The sequence below is a fragment of the Calliopsis andreniformis genome, chromosome 6, assembly GCF_051401765.1.
Source record: "Calliopsis andreniformis isolate RMS-2024a chromosome 6, iyCalAndr_principal, whole genome shotgun sequence".
In the NCBI taxonomy this organism is placed as follows: domain Eukaryota; kingdom Metazoa; phylum Arthropoda; class Insecta; order Hymenoptera; family Andrenidae; genus Calliopsis; species Calliopsis andreniformis.
In genome coordinates, this window is record NC_135067.1 from 12,963,893 (window position 1) to 12,990,189 (window position 26,297).

Below are 26,297 nucleotides of genomic sequence, written 5' to 3' on the forward strand. Positions count from 1 at the left end.
TTGAAAATCGTTTTTAAATGAAGATTCAGATTATAGGAATCGATATGTATTGAAACCATAGCAAAGTGAGGTATATTAAAACTTAATATATAGCTAGTAATTTAAGATACATTAGCGAATTTATTTAATGGATTTATGAGAAAAGGAAATGAACAGGGGCAAGGTAGATTCTTGCAAAATGGTACCAAGCTAAAAAACATGAAACGTCGCTGTTAAACGAGCAAGCAACTCGCGGAAACTCTGTTCCCGGCAAAGGGGTTAATCCCGACGATCAGTCACAATTAGCACCCTGTAATCTTTCTTCTCTTCGACGACCCTCGCGAGCCATCGCCGAAGACGAAATAAACACGGATCGGCTCATTACATGGCAAAAATAAATTACGCCTTCCCGTGTCGGGAAGGGTATAATCATTAAGTAATTAAATAAATTAGTTAATTAAATGCGCGAGAGAGATGCACGAGGCGCGCATACAGTAATGCGCGAGCGCGCGAGCTCGGGTCCCTCGTTTGCCGCGGAACGCTCCTCGCGCGAGAGGACGATACCTCAAGCAGTTTGTCACTTTTTCCAAGCCTCGACTGGCGAGCTTCGCCACGGCTTGGTTACGATCGACGCGCCGACGAGTAACTTACTGCTGAAAAGAAGCAACGCTTCGGTAGTTCTCGGTACGCTTCAGTATCGCGTGTTCCGCTCGCTGGCGGTTCTTGCTCGCCGGCCATTACCATTTTTCCACCACAAATCTATGGATACATTAACTCGATATTCCGCGAACCACGCTAATTCGTGACAAGCGTGCATTCGCGCCGTGAGCGTCTGGGATTTAGGCTGGCGCCACACTTCCACTTCACTCGCGGATGTTGCCACCTAGACTACCACAATACTGATATATGGCCAATAATCGCATGTGTAATCAATAATGTATGAGAAGGGTTAATATTCCAGAAGTTGACTAAAAGTAGCGATATTTGAAATTGCAATAAAATGACTGTGCAAGTTCTGAGAATCTAGCTAACGTAAGGTAGCAAGCCAAATGCTGCAACTCCTGAAGAAATTATCTAAATTAGTAGGCAGATCAGTAGTCCGTTCTATGAAATTTTCAGAAATATTAAAATCTTTTCTAATTCTCTGAATAATATAAATAAACAGATTTGTACACATTGTTAAGCTACTACAAGATATTAATATTTATCTTAGAATGACCTTAGCTCAACACAAAACTTAATAAATAAGACACTCACTGAGATCAAGAAAGCATCAATTCTCTGGGACTCGCGAGAACGCAAGCGTGGCGGCGGCTTTATCTTTGACGCAGAAGCAAACACAGTAATTGATAAACCGTGTGATTTCCTCAATCGTCATCTCATTTATGAGAAAAAAAAAAGGTAAACCAGTCATTCCTCGCGCGATGTTTTCTATCTACCTTGAATAAGTACTTTCTTAGACCGTTGTAAAGAATGCGTAGTCCATACTTAATATGCCTATGGTGTAAGGAGGTTTCGATGGCCGCAAGAACAGTACTTCGTCAGGCCATTTGTCACTTTTTCTGAGCCCCGCCGCTAGGCCTGACGTGGAACGTCGTGTACCCTTTACTATTTATGCTTGGCAGGATGGCTAGGATCGGTGTACGAGAAGTTACTTAGGTGGAAGTAACGCTTCGCAGGTTCTCGGTACCAGCGTTATTATGTGATCGATATACGTCGGTGGTTCTTGTTCGCGCGACAGCATTTTTCCTCGATCCGCGTCAGCGTTTAGAATCCCTGTACTTTTCGCGTGCCGTGTCGCATCTGTGAGTCTGATCAAACGCGACGCCTGAAGAAAGTTAAACATATTGCTGGCTATTTTGAGACTGTCTGGAACAAGCATTTTACCTGTGACCTACTTGTTCAGCAAAAAGTTTATCACGCTCTCTAAAGTTTCTATTATTAGAAAAACATATATTGATAGTAAAATTGAGGAATAGAAAGAGAGTTAATATGTTTTAAATTACTGTAACCTCATAATACATTGAATTCCTTAGTAAGAAACTTTTTAAGAAATACAGTTACCTAGATGTCTAATTAAAAGGAGACGGAAAGATATATATGTATGTATAATGATTTCATACGTAGGCTTCGCTATATTCTATTCTGTTCATAGCTGACAATTTTTCACCTTCGAAAAATGAGATCTCTGAATCCAAACAAATTTAAAATTCTACCTCGAAATACATAACAAGGTTAAAGAAACATCTGATAAAAATTTCGTTCCAATATCTCCCAAAGCTTTTCCAAAGAAATGTGTACATAGCTGGCGAACCTAACATGGATAAGATAAGCGTTTCCTCTTCCCTTTAACCAGTTCGCAGTATTCGAAGGCCAAGCCGCAAGTTCACAGCAGCTCTAAAATCGATGGCACGAAAATGAATAGAAAGAACGAGCGAGCACACGGAACAACGAGGTTCCAGCCACGGAACGATCAGAGATAACGCAAGAAAACTTTCAGGGTATCTGGCAACGGGAGCATCGGCTATTGTGCAACTTCGGAGGCTCATACCATTTCGGGGAGCCGTTACAAGCGGAAAGCTAATGGATGGAACGAAATGAGAACTGCGCGGCGTCGAATGCTGGCCAGGCACGGGCCAGGAAATCGAAACTCTCGGGGAAGAAAATCATGCTCTTAGAGGAAGTCGCAGCGCGAGTGACTGAAGGCGAGCAGGCAACCGGGCGAACAAGCAGCCAGCAACAACGGGGCATCCCACCGCACAAAAGATGCGCGCCGGCAGCAGCGTTTCACCTGCAACAGCCTCGCGCCACGGGCTTTCAGCGGAAAATGCATCGCTGGTTCTGCGCGGAGGAGGAAGACTGTAGCCAGGGATGAGGGTAAGGAATGAAGAAAACAAACAAACAACGATGTTCGCCCGCGATTCTGCATTGCCGAGTCACTGGCGAACGCTCTGTCTCCCTCTCTCGGCCAGTTCCTCCTCTTCCCTCGCTCGCCGATTTCCTTTTGCACGTACACGGAGAGGCAGCTCGAGGTTCCTCCACGTTTCATGGGCTTTGTGCCCGATAAACGTGTACCGCGGCCTCGACGCGATAACTATTGTCACTCGGAGAAGTTCGTTACCTGACTGCTCGAAAAACGCAGGCCAATCGGACGATAATTCAACCGCTATCCTATTTTTCATCCGAAGCGCAAACTCGTTTGCTGAACCTTCCGTGTGAGAACGAATTAATGCTCCTCTGGTTAGGAGAGTGTTTTGGTTATGTCTGGCGTGGGACTGAGCTGTGCCTGCGAGTTCGAGAGACTGTATTTATGCTAGTAATTGTGGAAGTGGTTTAAGTAGAAATGAAATTATCGGATATTTTGTTATAGAGGCTGAGTCAAGAGAAAGAGGATCCCTAAATATTTCTGCTACTTATCGTATCAAAAAAGCTCTTAAGACAAAGTTTCACTATTTCGAGAAATGTATACAGTAATGGGCAATACAATTTTTCAAAGTCTTTTTTTTATGAGATTTCAAGGACATCAGTATGTTTCTTTGGCACCCTTGGGAAGTATAAAAAAGAAAATTCAACAACTATATTAACCATGTTATTTTGATAATTTTTATGTAAATTCATGTAACACATTAAAAATATTTTTCGAAATTCAGGAAATTTATAATAAATTGCGGTACTTTGTCTTCGTGTGATAATTTCTTTATACTATTGTGTATACCGATAAAAATATTATCAACACTTGTAAAAGCTTAGGAGAGAATATTAATTAGCGCTAAAGAATTTGAATTGTATGTTATGGCACGGGCCACGTGGAATTTCAATTTTATTAAAGAAAGGAATCTTTATTTCCCTCACTATAGTGGCAGGAAAAATATGTAAATCTTATTGCTACCGGAAGCTATTTCACTGATTGCCAGTTTCTTGAAATGCCAGAAGCTACCATATTACCTCGAGCGCGATTCATGAATACTTTCAAGATAAAGTAATAGAAATACACGTGATACTAGCGGAAGGCAAGCTGTACGATTGAAAAGCACAGATAAAATTCAGACGAAATAGCAAATAATACAGTAAAAGGAAACTCCAAATAACAAAGGGGAACGATTCCAAGTCTTCCAGCCCTCTGGAATTAAATGAAATACAAAACTGATCAAAAGAACGGAGCAAAAAGTTAAATTAAATAAAATCGAGTTTGCTTGCTCAATCGAATCTATCTGCTAGAATCAAACAATAAATTCCTGTGAGCAGCGAATGCACGCAAAGGTAATATTACATTTGCACACGACTGTTGAATTTAGAGATCAAAAGATAATATCTGAAAGAACCGCTGAACAGACGATGAATCGCTGAATACCATTACCTCGTAAAAACAACTAAATTTCCAATTTGCTCCACCTCATTCGAGATTCAAAACACCATGAACGCAGCCACGAGGCATTCCACGAAGTTTCGTCACGCAACTGGAACGGCAGGCAGAGCCTCCAACAAAGAAAAATCCTCAAGGGCTAATCTCTCATTTTCCCTATCGTTATTACCACGACCAAGTCAGGCAACTCGTTGCGATTAATACGTGCGAGGGGCCATCGTCGGCAGGAACCGAGGACGACAGAAGGGATGCATGATAAGCACTTAAAAACCGTGCTGCATCACGGGGCCTAGAACAAGCGAGAGATCGAACACAGCATGCAGGAGTGGAGGAGACGACGCAGTAAAAATCTGCAGACCGACAGCGAAGGATAGGGTGGACGAGGAGGAAGCAGAATACGAGGCAGAAGAAGAAGAGGAAGGTCCACTTCCCTTTTCTTCTGGCCCGAGGCAGAGTGGACCTGGGTATAGGTCCAGGAGGTAGGTAATCATCTTTAGGTTGCGTGCTCCGAACGACCCCTTCGTCTCGATCCATCTCGCTCCGTTTTCTTCTCTCTCGTTTCGACGGTCACCCCGATCATTTCTTTCATTTTTCATACGGGATGCAGGCAAACCGTTTATTTGGGCATACCGCCCTTTCCTTTTTGTCTTCCTGCTGGTCTCGTGCAGTGCTACTTTTCAGCCCCTGGGCAGGGTTTGTCGTGGGAATCGGAACACCATAACACGGATCAACATCACTGGAGGCCACCGAATCGGCCGTTTCGCGAGAAGCCGCGATCAACTGGGTACGAAACGATGCCGCAGGCTCGTTGGAACGCGATGATAGCGCGTTGCACGAGCTGGCCCTCGGACCCAGACTCGGGGCCCCTCCTCTCCTGCGTGCTATCGACGGCAGAAGAAGACATTCATCGGGGCGCTGCTAACTGCTCGGGATAATTCTACCGCCGCGATAATTGACCTTACCTCTTACTGTTACAGTTTGCTGGGGATTACAGACAGTATCTTCTGGGGAAAAAACGCCGATAGCTGGCTTCTTGCCTTGGATGGCGAGGAGGACGAGAGAGGAAAGAATGGTTCGAAGAAAACAACGGGCTGCTAGTCAACAGGGCGTGACTGCTGTTATTGGCGGATTTAATTGCGCTTTGAGACAACGAGTGCTTTCCCGGCTGTGTCGCGTTAATGAAATTAGAGTTCTTTGCTACTGTTAATAAAAACTGCGACGTGTAAGAAAACCAAGGCGAATAGAAAAATTAATGATCATGTCTGTAATAGATAGGGACTGTGAAAATGATATACTGAGAGATTAGATTGCTCGCGACAAATTAAGTACCACATCCGACTATAACTTTAATCTTTTATATCTTTACACGTCCTCTTTTTATTTGATTAGTTTGATTTAGTGTACGTTACGTTTTCTTACTGTTGCAGGTTTTTGTGCACAGCAACGCGACACGAATAGCAAAAATAAACTTATGGGAGGTAAAAGTATTAGACAAAGAACATTTTAAGAGACGAAGGATCATCTTGAAATCTCTGCTAAAGCGAAGATCAGCCAAAGCCTGTCATGTTAAAAATACTCGCGATTGTCATTTGGCACCTTTCTAGGCAGTGGTTTCAAAGGTATCAGAGATCACAAGGAAACTACGTGGAGTGACGCTGATAATACTCCAAGGCATTATTCAACCTTTTCTCTGCTTGGGCATTCGTTTTCATTTTGGTTGCAATCTTTCATCGGACACAACAAAAAGAGCTATTCAACTATAGTATATTTTCCTAACAGACTGTATTTAATATAGCGGGAATTTTCATGTGCTTATTTATTAATTACAATCAACATGAATTTATGATATCATTTGGTACTATTACAGGAATCACAAGAAAAATTTTATTTCTCACAAGTTTATCTATGAAATGTGTTATATCTCAGTCGTTGCTATTCTTATTACTCTTATCACTGACAGTAAATCTGTGCAACGAAAGAAAAAGAACCACCGCGACTCAAAGAAATAAGAAAAGCATCTCAATCACGGTTTCCTAATACCCTGGCATTATTTAACGTGTCTTAAGAAAAAGAGAATTTTCGTTAACGACGAAACTTCGTTCGTCGAAAGAAGTAATCCAGAAACTTTTAAGATGTTCAAGTAGGAAGAGTTGTTCACTGAAATGAGGAGTTTACTTTGATGGGATCTTTATTCATAACGAATCAGAATCTGAATAATCAATAAAGCGTGTCTGAAGAAGGGGCCAAGGTGAGGTAGGGATGAAAGGAGGAAACGGGGGAAGACAAGAAACGGTATTCTTCATGCTTGTTATAAAAATTATCCGAAGAAACGGCGTTCTCGTTCCGCCGACAGGGAAAAGTGAATGCTCGACGCAACAAAGCAGAAAATTTCAGGACGGTTTTTTCCCTCGTTTACCTCGTTGCTACTTTTTGCGAACGGAGTAGGGCAACATCGGTGAAAAGTGCTGGCGGACAATTGTGCTCGAAAAACTCTTAACGGATTAAGCCCCCGGCAAATTATATAACAAGTATTATCTGTGTAATTGGCTAGGGCGGAGAGAGACTGTAGAAGGGCACGGGATAAAAAGGAGCAAAAATTTCGAGGAACCGATCGCGACCCCTTTCAGGAAGCTCCCACTGCCTTCCTTTCATCCGTTTCATCTCCGCGGCTTCTTCGACTCGAGAACTGGCTGCGAAGTGGACGTGGCTGTTCTAATCAGGTTTCGTTGAAGGCTTGCCTTCTACGGATGCCACAATGTGGACGTAAATTGCACGGAGATGTCGTAGAGGGTAATTGGATGAGCTTTAAAAATCGTTCTAACAAGCGGACGAAATTTCTCGTGGACAGGCGTGTTTTAACAGATCGAGTTGAGTTTGTAATATATTTATTGCTCCTCTGATAACTTGATCGTTAATACTTTTTGCGTGCATTAATTATTATATGTTATAAAGTAATATCATCTGTAGGTTCTTGATATTTATGCAAATTCATATTTTTATAGACGTAATTTGTAGAGCAAAAAGTAGGTAGAGATTAATTTTCTGCCTCTACCTATTATAATATGTATGCACTTTATTTTTCATACTTTGCATCCTTTTGTGAGGAATAGTGAGAGAAAATATTCTTCAAGAAGTACCCAACTGTTTTTCTTCTAATTTTAATTTACACAGAAACCCTACGATCCCAATCCTTGTTCACCGGAAGTGACAAGAAACCCAGTCACACTACAGCAGGATTTGCGACGGCATCCCTGGCTTTCCCATAATTCCCTGCCAATGTTATCCACCCCGCAAAGAAATTTATATCCCAGATAAGAATAGCGGAAACTCGTAGCGAGCCGAATGGAAGCGATAAGAATCAAGCATTTACAAAGCACGTACAAAACCCTTTATACTCCTTCCTCGAACACTCCACCCTATCTTCCTCCCGCTCCAATAAAACTGAACAATCTAAACAGCCCGCTAAAAATTCCAGGAACTCGCCTGACATCCACCTCAACCATCGAACGCGCAGAACGTATCCAGCGTCGCTCCTTAAATCATTCGAATCCCAGCGAGTCTCGTAACGTGTTCCCATTAGAACCGTACTTTTCCATAAACCGATTATTGCCGCGCAGAAAATTTCTCCGCGTTATCCGTAAGAGCGTGGAGATCGCGAAACGAGGGTCCCTCGTTCGATGGGCAGGCCGCTATCGAGCGGTCGATAAATAATATGCAAATTCTCGCGAAACGACGACGACGAGGACGCGCCGCGGTACGGATGCGTATCGAGGATATCTGGTTCTGCCGGGAAGGATTACGTTTATCCGGTCGCATTATCTTGACGCATGGCCATTCTTCCAAGCTGTTCGGTTACGCAAGACTGGTTCTATGACCGCCGATATAAAACCGGGAAGATGCCGACCGTATACCGGTATATCGATGGCGAGAAATAGTGCCTATAAGTATCGTGGTTACTAACCAAACGACTCGACCGCTCCAGCTCTAATAATCCGTGATATCGCGCTACCCTTTCCCAGCCCCCTAGTCCCCCCAGCTTGTTCCTCCTTTTGCTTTCGCTCCGGAATTCTTCGTGTTCTTCTTCTTCTTAAGGCCGCTGCAGACTATGCGTGATCCGTGATGCGTGATTCGCGGTTCGTGGTACGACTTGGGCGTGAATAGTATAAGTGTACCTACTGGACAGTATCTAATACTGGACGCTAGGTATGTCTTTAAAGAATGAAACGCGACAAAGTGGTAAAATTGCAGAAGTATAGAGGGGATTACCTGCTATTACTTTTGCAGTTTGCTCGTTTTGTTGGGTTTCTTTTTTTAGAGACACAGCTAGCGTCTAGTAGGTACACTTATCCTATTCACGCCCAAGTCGTACCACGAATCACGCATAGTCTGTACCAACCTTTAGGCGTCGCGGAATCGCGGCGTTCCAGCGCGCCACGCGGGCAGAAAGCGACTCGGCTAACCGACGTGGTTGCTGGGTAATTGAAATTGATGAAATCACGGTGACGCTCGGCGGCTACGAGATTTTGTAATAAGTCTCTCGGAAGTCTATTAATAAACGGTGCGCCAGGAGGCGAGCGCCGTGATGAAGATAGAGGCAGGATACGAGCTCCGCGTTTTTCATCGATCAGCAGTGGACTGACGCGGTATACCGTGGATTCTAGACTCGCTGGGACCGAATACGCGAGGATCGTAAATCGATCGGGAAAGGGTAATCTAGATTGATGTCACGTACCTTCGTGCTGACGAATGTCGCGATAAATTCTCGATGATGAATATTAGGGGATATATTTTAGAAAGCAGCTGGCGATGTATCGCGACGCTGGATGATGCATGGATTCAATATTCCTATCGGCGCCTTGGGTAGCTTCTTTTGAGCTGTTAATTAGAATTTGGCTTCGAGTCAGCAGGTGTGTTTGCTTAATGTGCGTCATCGTGCGAGGGGTAGGATGAAACGTGAAACTGGTGACATATTAGGTGAGTTTAGTTTTTCTTATTAATTAATTACTAGACTTTGATTATTCTGTTGAAATTCGAATTGGAACTTGTAGACACTTGATCCTAGGGTTAGGGTAGGTATACTGAGGTACAGAAGCATCAAGTGATATACCTACAAGATGTACCTACAAGTGACAAGATATACCTACCTATTGAGGTATAGGAGTGAACTTTCTTTCGTCCTGTGAAAGCCTAAACCAAGGAGTGTTTTAAATACACAGTTCTCACATATTTATGCTAAAAAAATATCGAACTTAAATATATATATAAGAATAAACAATTCTTGAGAATTTTTTACAGAAATCATATAGCACAAACCTAACGTTTCTCGAGTTGTGATCTTAAGAAATTGCCCCTAGAGTTCTCAAGACAAACCACTTAAAAAAGTTGGATTCAAAGTAAACTCAATCTCGCCTTTTGCCTTACATCGAATGAAGAGGAAAAGCCATTCTACTGCCCAATAAAAAAGATTTGCTCGAAAAATCGATTAACTAGTCAATTAAATCTCCAAAAAACAACAAGAATCGACAAACACCGACGCATCACGAGTATAAATAAATTAAATGCGTTCATCGCTCACCGAAGAAACAGAGAACTGCCAAGGAAACGTCAATCAAACATTTTTTCCGCGACAACGGTGAATAGCCGTCCGAACGTTTTGCTTTTTCAGCAAACGCTCCGTCCCATCGTTACACACCGTAGAAACGGTCACTCTCAGCTCCTACTTCTCATGTTCTCGTTAAATCCTTTCCCCCGAGCGCCCAATCTGGAGGATCCCTTTATGAAGTTTGAAAAATCGCAAACTCGATTTTAGCCCCGAATCTCTCAATCAAGTAATTCAACTTCGTCCACGGCATGTATAATATAATAGTCTGGGGCACGATAAAGCGGATAACGGGGAGAATTTTTAACTTCTCGTGGGACAAATTCGTTGGAAAACAGTGAATTTAATATAGTGAACGATGGGGTGGGAAAGTAGACCGTGGAGAGTAGGATTGGGGGGAGGGAAAGGACAGAAGAGGGCAGATTGAAAGGGAGACGAGAGCGATCTACAGGTATAATTAGACTGGTTTCAATTTCACCGTAGAGAGAAACTTTTATCGGGATCGTCGCTCCAGACGTCACCCGGAAACGGAAAAGGACGAATGAAAATCGTTTCCAAAGTTCGGGAGCACCGTCGCGATTCCCGACAACGACGTTTCTATTGTCCCCTGATTCGCGCTTCGTGCCCCTCCCCAGCAACCAGACCGCCAGACTCGCGTCGTTCGAACTTCCGTTTCTGCTGAAACGCGATCCCACGATGACTCTCGCCCCGAGGATTAGCGCAGCCAGATTGAACCCGAATCGCGCGACTGATTAAATTATGTCCCCTGATGAAAGTCGACCGTCTACGGCCAACTTTCAGGATTCTCTATTGTTGACCGTGGAGAGCAGAAGGGGAAGATGGTAATCGTCGAATGGAGCAAATAACGACGCGTTTGCTCGTGACGAGGCGGCTCGTCGTGGAACGTCTCGGGGAATCGACCGAGAACTCGAGTTCCTTCCTTCTGCGGCAATTGTTTGTGGTAACTCCGCAAGCTAAACAGCGCGAACTGCGCCTTGAAACAGCGGCTACGTGGCCTGCGTAGTCTGTACACGGCGAGTTTGCATAATTCGCAATTATCTCGTTGGCAAAAACCGTCGACAGGGCTAGGGTCGAAGAATGTCGAGACGGTTTTGGATTCGAGGCGGTGGTAATTAAGGAGTTTGGAAGATGAATGTTGAGTGCACTTGAAGGGAAGGTCGTTGGGTGGATATGTGGAAGTGATGAAAAACATTCTGAACAGGCTGGAAGATCGTATTTGGCAAACTTCGTGTACTACATATATTACTTATATGATTGTGTGAGAAAAGAATTAGTATAGAAGATTACTAAAGATGAAGGTTGAAATTTGAAGATTTAATATTAGAGAAAGGAGATACCATTATACTTAATTAAGTAATTCTAGTTTCCTTTAAATTAGAGTTGTATTATTTGACGTAGGAGTCAGTGGGTGAAAGTTACTGTACTTGATCTTAATAAAGTTTAATAAAGTGACCTGAACGTCACACACTAAAGTGGAGTAATTACCTATCTTAAAACACTTAGCTCTGAAAAGGAAGCATTACGTACTGTTACGTGATATTAGGTGCTATTGCCCTTTCAATTCATAATATTTGCAAATGAATGTGGGAAACTCCTATAAAATACTACGAGCCGTAAAAAAGATCTAAAGGACGCTCCTCTTTACATACATGTACTTCACGCTTGAAGGAGCCAGGGAAGGCAGATACACACGAGTAATGAAATATTCATGAAACTGGATGTAACGTATAATATAACATATTTATCCAGTGTAACGATCAAATTAGTCGTATTTCTCACTCGAGAGTGAAGCTACATCGAATGATATAAATTATACTCGAGAGTACGTAAACCTTACTTGTCCAATATTCACTCATACTTCATTTTTAAACTTCAACAAATCTGCATGAAAATCGTATTTCTCAAACAAGAATCTCAAAAATAAAAGTCCTTGCTCCTTTAAAATATCGACATTTAATATTCCCTAAACGTTACAAAATCTCCAAACCCCGAAACCCAAAAATAAACGAAAAAAGGCTCAAAATCTATTCCAGACATTCCTGGTCTATTTAAATTCTTCCTGTGGAGGCTATCCCCTATTATTAACATCAAGGTGAAATCGCTTCACCCCAAAAAAGATAATGCTTCAAAACGTCCCCCCCACCCAGCTACCGAGGAGTTTCGTGTTTGGCGCGGAGTTTATCTTGAAAAAATTTCGTTGGCCCAGAGACAAGATTACCCTTTCGAATCGGGAACCGCGGGCGAGCGTTTCATTCTGACAGCCCGAGGGGAGGCATTCCGAAGGGTCTCCTTCGTGAAACATTCCAAAAGTTTTCACGGTCGTGGTTAATCGGTACTGGCCCCTGTAGACGGCGATTCCCTCTCTAGGCAATAATTTCCTCGTTCTTAATGTTTGACGGTGGACTGCTCGGCCAGTTGCGCGCATACACGAACGCGGTCGTTCGTCCGTCGAGGAATCCCCCGGCTATTCAAGGAGGGATCGCTTCGGGAGAGGTCGGGAGGAGCGAAGGAACGAGAAAGAAGACGAATTTAAAAGCCGCGTGAATTAGTGTGCTGGGTGGATGGGGGAGTTGCCCTCTGGGGAAGTGGCCCACCAATTTTGGTATATCGCCTAATAACAGAGCAGGCTGAAGGTGCACCGGGTACCCCCACGATACGTACGCCCCTTATTCATGCACCGCCACCCATAGCCCACCACCGACATAGCCCCCGGTCACGGAATGCCCACTATGAAGAACGAAACCCACCGGGAAACAAAATATTGTTAATCCGTTTAAATTATAACGCGGTCTCTCGCTCGGTGTTCTCTCGTAGTTAAGCTTTTGAAAGGGAACCCTTCTACCCTTGACACTGTAATTGGATAATTTTTTGCCGAGCCCTGACGCTTCAATGGAACGCGGGGTTATGGAAAAGTTCAACTGTGCTTCGTGCCTGTGTCTCACTGGCTGGTACCACTTCGACAGCGCGGCGAATAATGTCTCTTTTTGGGAGATGATTTGTGGAAGACCAGTTCTACTAACTTATTCAAATTAAGTGTGCACAATATGGTGCTGGTAACTTAACCTGTCAGTTTTTTGACAGATTCACTTGTATTTATTTATTGTAACGAGACTGGAATTATTAACAAAGCATCATATTTATCTTGAACAAATTATCCTCAGAAAAATTGCAGATATTCCGTCTATACCTTTCTTTCCTCTAAGTGAAGAATTTAATTCAACTATAATTTTCGTATAATCGAACACATACCTCAATTGTGAAACAACGTTCACGATAAACTTCCATCGTAACGCAGATGATATTCATTGGTCCCAAGAATATGATAGCTCAATATCTTCTCCCAGAAGCCTGATTGCCTTTGAATTCCTTTCTACCATTACGTACATCATGTACGTTTCATTTCTACGTGCCCTATAGTCAGCGCATTCCTACAATGTTTCTTTTCTGCCTTGCATAAGCAATGTGAAGCAGATATTACCCAGCTAATGAACCCTTAACATTCCCACAATCGTTCATTCGCGTATCATCAAAGCTATCAGCGTTGTTCCGCTGGTATCATTATAGCTGTAATCATCGATACGCCATTAAAATACTCCCTGTCTGCGAAATAAAGTGGTCGAGCGTGAAACGCTTCGGATTCATCCGGTCATGCTGCATTACGCAACATTTTAAATATTCGCGGAAAACGAGGCAGCAGCCGGTCCCAGAGGCGCTCGCTAGCAGGAATCGCGCGAGTTCAATGAAACCGCGCCGTCCGTGGTCACGCTTTAGAGACGACAAATGAAAATGTCCCTCGGCAATTATCGTAGCGACGCTAGATGACTGTGTGTGTGTTTTTAACTCGAATGCGCTTGTGAACCGACTCTCTCGTAAAAGAACCTTGTAATGCGGCGATTTTAATCAAATCTTGCGGTACAGAGGAAATTGAAAGAAAGTTGAGAGAAGGTGTAATTGCATACAATATTGAGGTATAAGTAAGAAGCCTTAGAAGTCTTAAAAGAAAAGGTTTGAAGTAACTTGAACAAAGAGTGGTAAGTATGATCAAAGAACTTTGAGCGGGTATGTTAAATTAGAGATAAAAAGACTGACTAAAAAATTGTACTTACGCTTAAAACATTATAAATACAGAGAAGAAAGGGGTTAGTGATTGTGAATCTAACTCCCTCGTCAAAATCAAAATCTGTGTTGTCGTACGAATTCCCTTCTTGGCTAAGTGAGAAAAATTCAGAGGTGGTGAATGAAACAACAGGTGTCCCTTTGGTACACGTCCAGCCTTAGACCGCAGCTAAACCTTGACAACGCAATACAACAGGACACTCTTTTCTCCCCCACTATAATTAAAGAGAGAATTCATGGGACAACCCAGATTAAAATGCCTCTAAAAACCAGAAAAGTGTGAAGTGAATCGTTACCAATTCAGTAAGTAGAATAGCCGAACAATGGTCAGACATAGAGCAAACGTACTATTTCTATACCTGAAGCTGCACGCGTAACCCTGATCCAAGCGCAAGAATGAAGCGATATATGAGTCAAAGGCGTGCTGACTTGCGTACGAGGCAGAACATCAGAAACGTGTTAAACGTGGTGTCCACGCGGATCGTAAGTCCTTTCCATCGCCTTCGCCGACCGGATCCTAGGAATAATCGTGGTTGCGTGCGATATACGCGGCGTGGATCGCAGCGCCATCGCCAAGACCGAGGATACACAGCAACGCCGCAAGAAAGGACGGCTCGTAATAGATAGTAGGCACGGACCACAGCTCCGGAGCGCTCGTAATTGGAATTAATTAGAAGCGTTTCGCGAGCCGCGGCTTGCTGAACCTTTATACGAATACCGGTGGACGATCGGAATCCCTCCACGACGAGCTCGTTGAATATCGATCTTCGATTAGACAATTTAATGCGACCCAAGCTACCAGCACGATACTGGTCACGGTTCGCGTCCCTTCTACAGAAGCGGGAAACGCATTAGCCGTGTTCGGTGTCATCCACGCCGAGGGATTCATTTTCAATGAACGCGTGAATACTGTAAATACGACTTGCAATTTATTGTGATTTTTTAAAGAGATGCCAACTCGAGGAGATTTGTAAATAATAGGTATGAAGAACCTTGTTGAATATATTCATGCAGAGCAGTCGTGAAGATCATGTGGAGTTTAACTCTTTTTGGGAAATTCTGTTCTCGATTTTTGTTTTATTCCTGATTAATTAAGTGTGAAGTTAAAAGTGGTAAATTTGGTTGAACATTGATACTTTACGATGTTTAGAAAACGTGAGTACTTTATGTTCGTGTGTATGTAATTAGATTATGGATGTATGTAATTAAGTATACGGTAGTATAAATTATATAGTACTCACGCAATATAATTAATGGGTAATTCAGTTCATCAATGATTAAAATCGTTTTCTAGACTAACCTAAATTAGTTCGAAGTGATTACGTAAGTATTCGAAGAATGAGGAGAAAGTTGAACGCTCGCGTGAAGAAATTCATTGAGAAAAGATGTCCGTCTATAGTAGACTACAGATAATACTGTCTTTCCATCTCTCTAAAAAAGAAACACGAAAATTCATGAACCATTCGAGACAAGCAATATTCGTTTTTTAATTACACATTGCACGTAAATAATGCGCTCATCATCAACAGCATCTCCTTTTCGTTTTCTTTTGCACGCTTAAAAAAATACCCATGATTGCCCGTGATCTTACGCCCTGCACTTCGCAGAAGGTAGAGTTCATTAACTCTAAACTTTATATGGCGCACGTCCGTCGAGTGACCAAGGACGGAAAGTCAGATGTCGGCGTTCAGGCAAGTGAATAATGAATCGCGTAGGTAGACATACTTTTTTCTCTTAATTGCACCGTAATATACCGCAGTGTAATACATTACTTCCGGCTAATAATACTTTGTTCTAACTACATCCGCGACCGCATTAGCGGCGCGCGATCACGTCTCTTGTTTATCATTAACGAACACCATCATAAAACGCTCGATTAGCGTTGATCGATCGCGTGTAGGTTCATTTGTGTTCTACTCGCGTTGCTCGCTCCTGATGTAATCCGTGGCTTTGAAGAATGTCGATACAGGCATGTTGAATCGCCGAATATCAATTTCAGAATGTATGCATACGAAGAGCAGCAATTAGTCTGCGCTAATGACGACAAAGTTTAGACCATATTTTATGGATACTCTAACGCTCGTGAAATATCTGTGTCCTTACAAAACACCTGAAATACTGATTAGCTAACGCTACCCCCTGAGGAGTGATCTGTTTGACGGATTAATCATCGCCTACGATCATGTAAAACTGTGGTACTTAACCTTCAGCTGGTTTCACCTGTCTAGTAACTTTAATTCAATTACCTCATAAATATGCAGATCTTACTATCTAGGTCCTGCTCCATAAAAACTTTATCACGAGTCAGATACCATGAGCAGAGTTTGAGAACCAGTTAGGAACTTCCAATTACTCATTCAAAAAACTAAAAAATATTTCATGGCTATATGAAAAATGAGTAATAAACTCTCAGCAAGATGCGTAAAACTCAAAATAGAGGCTGTAATAAGAAGAATAGATAGAAGATTCAAGTCACGGCTTGTCCCACATAGAAGTGCCATAGGATCTCCTTAAAAACACTATTAAAGAAAACGTCAGCAATTGCTTTACCCGCGATTTCACGCGCGGTATCGAAAGTCGTCGCGATCCCCATGAATATATCAAGCTTTCACAAGCAGCTCGCAGAAACAGATAAATTCAGCATGTTCTAAGCCGAAGCATTATTACAAATTGCCAGTCGACGGATCACGAGCCGTTCAACGATACCTAATACCTTATTCCGCCCGACGATATTCCCAGTTTTAATGTTACGCGCACGACATCGAGTGGAAGACAGTCGCGAACGCGGGATAATTTACAGGCTATGAAGTCTCCTTGGGCAAACTCGCTGAGTCTGATAGACAGGGCTCGCTAGGGTGAATAATAGGGCGTTTACGTGCACCAAGTGTCTTGGACTTAATGACCTCGGTGTGTGTACGGCCAGGCGGGAGCCGCGAGCTACACCGTGTTTTACATTTCGCCAAGGATGGTACCCTGGGATCGGAATTAAGGTCGATTCACATTTAACGACGCGACAACTATCGACGATGACAGTGTCGGTGAGAACCAGTTTCGATACGCTAAGTGGAAGCGACAAAAAGCGAGGGCACTGGGTGAAATTGGTCAAACGCTACCAGTTTTTAGCAGCGCATTCCTTTACCTGGATATTATGAACGCGAAAATGATATGAAAATAAAAGCTAAAGCTTCGCAGACTGTTTTGCAAACACTTTTTGAGTGAGTAGGTTTGAAGTGGATGGAATGTGAAATTGAGATTATGGGGTTGGTGTATGGGAAGAAACACTATAAGAAAGTGTACGTAGATGATCACTTCTTTGACTAAATAAAGGGACTGGAAATACAAATTTTGTTATAAGAACTCAATATTCAATCAAAACTATACAAGAAATGGTAAGTCTAAATACCTGAGATAATTAAAAATAACGAGCTATGAAAGAATTGAATCTACTAAGCTCTACTTCATCATATACCTATCTATCCCAGCCTCTTGGGAAACAATGACAGTACAAGGTATCCCAGATTTCAGCACCCCGTACTTTCACTGTGAAGGAATTCCTAGCTGAAAATTTTTCAGGACCAATCTTCGTACCGAGGAGCTCGAGATATCAAACCCTGTCATCGTTAATGGTCGCTTTATTATGGGGTCAGCCTTAGCCTTCAAGCGTCAATCAGTAGCGAGCTAATAGCTGGTTCTAAGCTGTCGTGATCGAAAAGCACCCGCGAGAAGGTTTCGCGTGAGTCTAATAATAGACTAGATGAAAAACGCGATCGGCGGGGATGCTGCAAAATGATTTCAAAAGGGGCACGCATGAGCAATGCCGCGTAAGTCGGTAGCCTTGCCCCGGCATCGCGTGAGATAACATCGTCGAAAATGTGCCGGTAGCGAGGAGCGTCTCGAATGGTTTACGAGGAAACGCGGGTGAAAGGGTGTCCTTTTGAATGTAAATCGACTCGGCATATATCTGATATAGATTGGGGCATATGAATGAGTTTCGCAAGAGGCAATATCTTCGGGCAACAAGGCTACCTCTTATTATTGGGGGTAAACCTTTGTGCGTTACACGCTGCAATATCTACGCTGTATTATATCGTGGTGGCCCTAAATCATCCGAAGGACAAATAACAATTCAGGACTGGATGCTGTAACAGTCGTTACCAACGGCAATTCCCGTCTTGGCGAGCGAAATAATTGTAGGATATTGTTGAGCGCTGCTCTTTACGGTCAATTAAGATTGCGAGCCTCGATATTAATGTATGGATGGAGTAAGAGCATCTACGATTCAAGTTGATATGTTTTAAGGAGGATCGCTTAATAAGTGTAGAGATAACGAATATTTCATTGGAGAAGCTGCAAATTAGTTTAGGGATTAGTCTTGATGGAGACATTTTTGACTATGTACTTTTGACTTGACTTCGATATTTGAATAGATACTTTGTTGAGTCTATTGACCGCCTGTTAAAATAAACACCGAGTAATTCACTCCCACTGAAGCAAGTTTATAATCTCGAATCCACATAAATCCTCTCGAACTCGCTCGAATTCACTCTAACCCACTTTAACCGAGCCCAGATCCACTGGGCCATAAATCCAGAGTTAAAAATTTTAAAAGCACACTCTAACTCTCGACTCGTATCCTTCTAGCAAAGCATAAGTACCCAAACACTTCATAAGTAAAGCACGAGAGATTAGACCTGATTGCTGAATCAAACCTACTGAATCACCTACCCACTTTCCTTAAACACCATTCCATCTAACCCCATCCCTCGTTTGCATCCTCCCCGGTCGAACAACTCTCGTAAAAAACTGTTCCCCTTACCCCGAGAGCCACGCAAACTTCTTCGCATCCCCGATCGAGTCCCATCTTGACTGAATCCGCGATCAACGTCAGACGCGAGCGAAATTTCCTCTGCACGCGCAGCCGAACAAGTCCCTCGGTTAATTTGAATCACAAAGAGACACTCGTTCCGCACTATTAACCACGAATATTTAACCGAGACTTTGAAAAGTAAATGCAGATGGTTTTGCAGCCCGCGAGGGATCGCCCATCCACGAGCAGAGACGTCGAAACGAATCCGAATCTCTCCGTAACACAGATTCGCCATATCTCAGCATCAATTAAGCCATATCTCGATGCGTCGGTTAAATCATAAACCTTCGATTTATCCCCAGGATTACATCCTCCCACGTGCCAAACGGCTGTTAATTTGCTACCGAATAAAACGACGCTCGGCTGTCGGACAGTTGCGTCTGGATCGATCGGCTCCGCTCATCGGTCTGGGTACCAAGCAAAAACGATCCTAACTGCCCACCAGGCTTTCGTTAATGCCCACGTCGGCGGGCAATTACGATCGGTAATTTCAGATTTTCCATACCTCGGGCGCGCAGCGATCGTCGCGACCGTGGCGAAGGTAGCGGCTGCGATCATTGCCAGGACTTCGTCCGATCATCGCTCAGCGAGAGTCTGCAGCGTTCACCATGACGTGCACGTGCGCAGCTCACGATCGCGCGACTCGAGAGCATGAGCCAAGCGGGGCCGAGAGTTTTTAGCATGACGCGACACGGTGAAACGCTCGACGTGCAGTGCCGTTCGTGCAGGGGAACGTTATAGTAGGTCGTGGCATTAAATTTCGGCCGATGATTTGTGCGCGAATTGGTCGCGGCGCGGGCGTGCTTCGCGCGCAATTGCCAGCTCGCGCTGCGACAATGAAATATGCAATACGTATGGGGGACGTGTTTCATGGCGGATAATCATGGGAGGCTAGCGATCGACGATTCGTGAGGATCCCCGAGAGAGACAGGACTGCCGTCGTCCTTGGATATTACTGCCTGGCGATGGTTTTCTTTTTCTACTTAGGTGTTTTGATAGCTGAGTGCGTCTGGGATTTGAGAGCTCTGGGGTTTGGCGATGTGGAGGGTTTTCTGTTGTGGAAGCATTTCTGGGGAGTCTAGTTCCTTTTGAATTCGTATGTTATTTATAAATAGCGTTTCAGTATTATAGGGAAGGAGAGGATAAGTCACACCCTCGAGAGAAAACTGTTGCAAGTGAAGAAGTTTCAATATCTATTTTACTGCGGGGAATATCTTCTACTAGCTGAATTTACTATTAGTTTTTATTTTAAAAAATAGATTGAGACTGATAAGTTTCATTACTCCTAAAAGATTCACGTAAACGTGGCCATTAAAGGAGGTTATTATAAATTATAAGCTCCCATTACCTACGGATCTATGTTCATACGCTTTTCCAGGATTAACATCAGTAACAATTTTCATGGACCATTAAGAGTAATAAAGGATGCTATTCAATTGGCTCAGTTTTCCAGTCAGCTAGACTGTTATGAAAGGTACAAACTTCTTTGCTACAGAATTATCTGTGGTATTAGAAGCCATTCAATTAGAAACCGTGGCCAAATGTTCGACGTGTTTAATGGGTTTCCAGGTCGATTCAATCGGTCTGATGGAAATTATCTAATAAAAATCATCCCATTTACAAGACTGGTAGAGAAAGAACAGCTGCATTGTCTACATGCTTGTCGAAGAAAACTTCTTTAGATACCTTTGGTTGAGAATATCTGAAATAGTTTCTTTTCCACAGGCCATCTATCGATTTATCTTCAAAGTATTCAGAATATACCAGGAAATTGTTTAAATATTTAAAAATTAGTTTAGTTAGGAGAAACTAAAATTCTACTTGTCTAACATTAGAGAAATTTTCGTCTTAGTGATAAGTCGTGTAGATACTCTGCGGAATCCTACCCACAAGAGAATATTTGCAGTAGGTAGAGATTTAGGAAGACAAGAACGTAATATCTACAGGCAAAAGCAATTAACAGGACGCTCATTACGTGACGCGTCTGCACGAAATTACCCCGCGAACCGATAATCATTCTAAAATAGACGAGGATCGCTCACTTTTGGTAATGGAGGTCTTAAGCGCTGAGCAAAAGGCTTGTGAAAATGATTTCCCATGTTCGTGAAAATATCCATCATTACAAATACGTGTGACTAAAGAATGTAAAATGTCTGGCTAGTAATTGGAATTCCTTCCTAATTATTAATCGTACAACGTGAAGCAACAAGGAAAATTGTGTAAGTAATTTTAAGAAAAATTCATTGAAAGTTCTGACGAACAATATAATAACCAATGTTAATAGTTACAGACAGGATACACAACAATTTCGTTTTTATAAGAGAAACTACGCACGTAACAGTGAATAAACAACACGAAAAATGTAATAAAATTATTGTTAACAATGCACACAATTCCACTCACAACACAAGTTCGCCCACATTCCCTGCCCACCTTTTATATCCTCGGTTTCTATTGCCAGAAAAGGCTGAAGCGTGGGTGTACGAAATTTCTGTTGGCTGTTACTAGGTCGTTCGCCAAAAAGGCGAAATCAATTTCGCTTAAAAATATTTTAACTGCGCTGTTGCAACACGTACGAAACAATGGAGTAGAGAAGGTATACTATCGTAAATACATTACTCGTAAATGGATACCTTCAGAGACCAAAAGTAATGGTACAGTACCGTGATAAGAATGCTTTACAGAATTCAAAATTATAATCGAAAATCATCAAAATATAATTAATATATATTATAAAACGAAATTAATTTTTATGTCTAAAAGTTGTGTTCTAAAATATCTATGAAGATAAAATTTTGCTTTGAAAAAGTATCTACTAAATAATATTGGTGAAGCCTTTAAATCACTTTGAAGACACTTGGTCCTATCACCAAAGAAGAAAGAAAACTAATAAAGAACATTCACGGTACCCTCTCACCACCTTCAACGAAACTTTATAAGTTCATAGAATAGTTGAAGATAAGAGTTACATACTTTGTCCAACTGTGGTAACCCGAGTTCAAAGATTAAAACCAGCTTCCAAAGCTTTACCTCCTTAATACTATCTTGAAAACTATCGGAGATATAAGAAAAACTTTTAGACAAATGTTTTATTACCTGCCATGGAAAATAAGATTAAAATTTTTACGAAAACTTTAACAAAAGTGTGCAGAAATTACACATATTTTGAAACTACCAAGATTGTTGTAAAATCTTCAAACATTTTTCTACATATCGGTATTTTACCCAAAATGAAAAGTTCTGTATTCGTAACAGCATGAACAAGATGCTGTTATAATTTTATAGCTATACACATCGCAATCAATTTATTTAATAAGATTTCTCACAGTTTCCAAGATAGTCTTAATAAAATATCTTTTTTCCAATTTAGCAACACGTACAGGAAGAAGGTACAAAAACTCACCAGGACATCCTGCAGCAGCTCATGCTCGTCAAGAAGTATCACTTTGCAGTGAAGAAGACGGGGCCTACGGCTTCCGGCGGGCCTAAGTCCAGGACAGAGCCACTCTACCACCATCTCTTCCTTCGGCAGCCCTCGTTTCCCTTGTGATTCCTTCCTAGTTTTACTCGTTCATCCGCTCATCGGTCTCGGTCATCCTGAAAGACGAGGACGACGTTGTAATCCGATCAAAACTGTCAGCGTCAAAGCCTGTACATGCTGATACACGAACACGTCCCTCGAGCATGAACGTGTCGCGATTGGTTGAGAGGGAAGAGACGTAAGCTGCGGGCTATTTAACCCTAGAGTAGTCACCCTCTTTCCACTATGAAATATACGTCGATTTTTAATTAAACACACCTTCCACTTTATGGATCTAATATTTCGTCACACCACAAAGGAACAAGGAAACGAATTTTTCTATTATTCAACGTTTACCCATTCATTAACGTACAATCGCGAGATCATAAAATTTGCATTCCACGAGAAGCCCATTGTCCATCGTACGATGAATTCGAACGCTGAATGAAACGAAACTCAAAATGTCCCGAGTTCTTCGAACGCGGGCTCAATGGGCGCGTGTTTAACGAAACCAATTAAAATCGTGCCCTGTACAATACCTGAATAAACGGTCGAATTAACTAATGCCTTTGAACGAAAATTACGCGTTCATGGTCCAATAGAATAATAAAACGCTAACGAATCGCAAAGCGACAGGCTCGGTGGGACGATGGACTAACGATTCAACCATGATGCCAGTTCGAAACGAAAACTGGCTCGTTAATCAGTCAGCAGGAGGATACTGCTCGATCTGATCGTTAATCAGACGGATATCTATCCCGTGCCTTCCACGAGATCCACGGACGGGACACGCTTGTGCGACTAATAGAGTCGACTCTTTATAAGAAGAAGAACAAGAAGAAAAGGAATGGGAGAAGGAGGACACGAAACGAAGGTGAATTATCTAGATCTCGTCGACTGTCGTCAACGAGGGCACGCATACGAGTAGGACGATTGACTTCGCTCGCGCAATTGATTCCGTGATTTATGATATCTGCTTTCGCTCGAGCAGATTGGCAGTTTTTATGAAAGTCGTCAGCTAGGATTCCGTGACGAATTTGAAAATAACCAATGTTTTCACAGCGACGATCGCAGAGAGATCGAACTCTCGCGTATTTGATTCGATGAAGAACATTCTATTACTTTTGAAGTTAAAATAAAATTACTTGTATTATAGGAATCCTGAGTTTCAAAAAATAGAATTCATAAATTATCTTCTCCTTGGGAAATGGTATTACAAATAGAATTATTTTAACTGATAAATACAAATGACCTTAATTTCGCTCCAAAAGTGATGAAGCTTCCCCAGTTACTTAATATAATATGAAGTTATTTTCTACAGCTGGTACACTATATCCAGATTTTCCAGTAACTTATACATTAATTCCAAATGAGAGTCTGGAACTCCAGAAATACATGGTTAACACCATCTGTTCGATATGAACATTTCTATTCCCTCTGAACGAAACTTGTCCCTCCCAAGCTTTAATTGGCAGCAATTAATACCTTCCGTAAAGTTGCCTCCCGAATCACCCGCAATTTGTACCCCCCGCACAGCTCAACTTCTATCGCCGCCATCCACGTACTCCGTGAAGCAGGCATCTTCAAGACCTCCAGCAAAATTATTCCCGATCTGAACATATACGTATCAACATCAGCAACTCATAGAAGCTCAGCTGGCCGAATGATTTTCGCGGTAATCAGCGAGGTGCACGCCAGCAGGTCTTCACGAAGGCATTTTAAGTGGCAGCAGCGCTGAGTATTCGCGCGTTACCGTGGACGAGCGCGCGTCGAAATAGTCAGGGAATCGTATTCGAGATGTTAACGTCGGAACTATGAGCTAACGGTACCGCTAAGTAGCTCTCCGTGGTAGCGAGCTGTTTACGATTTTTCAGACGGCAGCAGGAAGCGTCGAATGGAGGCTCGGGGCGGTTGAAATAAATTTGTGACTGCTCCCAGCCGATTAGCAAATCGTCCAAAACAACAGGAACCCGTCCTGGTCGCCTCGGTCGTAAAAATCGTCGCTTCCTTGTCCCTCGGACCGCGGTGCTTTCGTTTTCCTCTTCCCGTTTCGTCGGTTGGATCCGGTCGACGGTTCGTTTGGTAAAATATGTAACACGCGAGTGCCGCGCCGAAGATCGGTGCACGTTCCCGTTATGCGCGTGTACCAGCGCGTGTTTCGCCTCTCCTCGTTCACCCGATCCCCAGCGTGTCTTAAGCAGGAAATTAAGTGAACACCCGGCGCGGATTTTACAGTGTCGCTCGTGTGTTTGTTACTTAAACTCGTTATGTAAATAATGCTCATAGTACGGTAATTATGCGCGGGAAGGGGCGTGCATAAATTTGCCTGATGCGCTTAAAACAAACGCGTCGATGGTCCGCGGCTGTTTCGGGGTTTCTGCACGAATTATAAATTTATGTGCGTAATGTGGAGGCTTTAGCGCGTGCGTGCATCTCAATAAACTGGAGTCGCGTTAATAATATTCCTCAGGACTTTTTTGGAACACTTATGCTGCTTTTAACGTCTGGCTATTATATGTATAATAAATATTGTATAATGTAACTAGTTTCTTGTTAGACCCAGAAATATGACATTTCGATTCATCATTTAATATTACTGACTTTTAAAAGCGAAAAAGAACAAGGACTATAATAAATTTGTTAAGAAACTGTAGTAGATATATTAATGGAATATTCGTGTTTAAATAACTGTATATAATGGAAGAACAAAGTTTGGCTGAATAATAAAGACTGCTACAAAATTTGCTTCCAAAATGCGAACCATAGATTCCGTGGTTTTTAAAGCTTCAAACTCCCATTAAAAATTAAAAACACCAAATCAGTTCTACCAGAAAATCTACCTCTAAAAAAATCCTGTGTAACGAAACCTACCAGAACAACTCTCAACCCAACTGAAACCTCCCTCATCCCCCTTCAAGTACACACTATCGTACCCCTAACGATTGCAACTCTGCAATCCAACACGGCAACTCTCACAAATTGTAAATTGCTGTTGCAACTCAATTATTTGTACAACATGGCATCGCGTTTCGCGCGAATCGTGTTATCGCGAATACTATTTATATCGCGAAGTTATTTGCGAACCGAGAAGAGTAATACAGGGTCGAATGGAGGACTGATTAAAAAGACGAAGGAGCGGGCGGCGTGAAGGATTCAGGAGTGTGCTGATAAATACGCTGATATATAGAGAAGAATAAATCATCAGAGGAGTTCTCTCCTACCCCGACATAATTTAAATATTTAAACTCATTAGGCGTCGTGAAATTATAGATTGCCTAGGGGCGGTCGTTCTCCGATCGACGTCGAGCGGCGTGTTTCAATCGAGGCGATTTGCAATTGAATATTTGCCTCCGTGGTCACTTCATTTCGCGATGCTTCAGCTTACTCGAGCAATGGAGAGAAGTTGAGGCTGTAGGAGGCCCTTCCTCCATCGGCGAGTCGAGGCTCAAACAAAAATCGCGTATAAACGTTGGCTAGCGCATCGCGCAATATATCAATCCTGAAAAGAATGTCCCTACGCCCGACGAATCACTAAGAAAATTAATGGCTCGTGCTTTGCATTCTCGGGGGAAGCTTTGAATACCGTAGGCAGTCGAGTAGCCTTCCAGGTTCTGGCAGCGAGACGAGTCACCGGGCGGCTTCTGGTGATCACCGATATCTCCTCATGGTTCACCACGATCGTCGCGGTTTTGTCAATGTGTTCACGTTTTATTCATTAGCCGACGCGCTCGCCGCTGTCACGGACCCTGATGAATTATTTTATTCGTTTGCTACGCGCTGAGCGTACGCGCCTGTTGATCGAGACCCAAGTTTTGATGAGAGAAGATTGCTC

The 26,297-nt window shown here is 42.6% G+C and overlaps 1 protein-coding gene across 2 annotated transcripts in view; it reads right to left on the reverse strand.

Moving 5' to 3' along the window:
• LOC143180719 (band 4.1-like protein 4) overlaps positions 1-26,297 on the reverse strand; it is a 65,523-nt gene that overhangs the window by 36,558 nt on the left and 2,668 nt on the right. For both annotated transcript variants that reach the window (XM_076380661.1, XM_076380660.1), the window contains exon 2: positions 22,349-22,542. In XM_076380661.1, coding sequence (XP_076236776.1) covers positions 22,349-22,462 — 114 coding nt within the window. In that variant the 5' untranslated portion in view covers positions 22,463-22,542. The remainder of the gene's footprint in view (positions 1-22,348; positions 22,543-26,297) is intronic.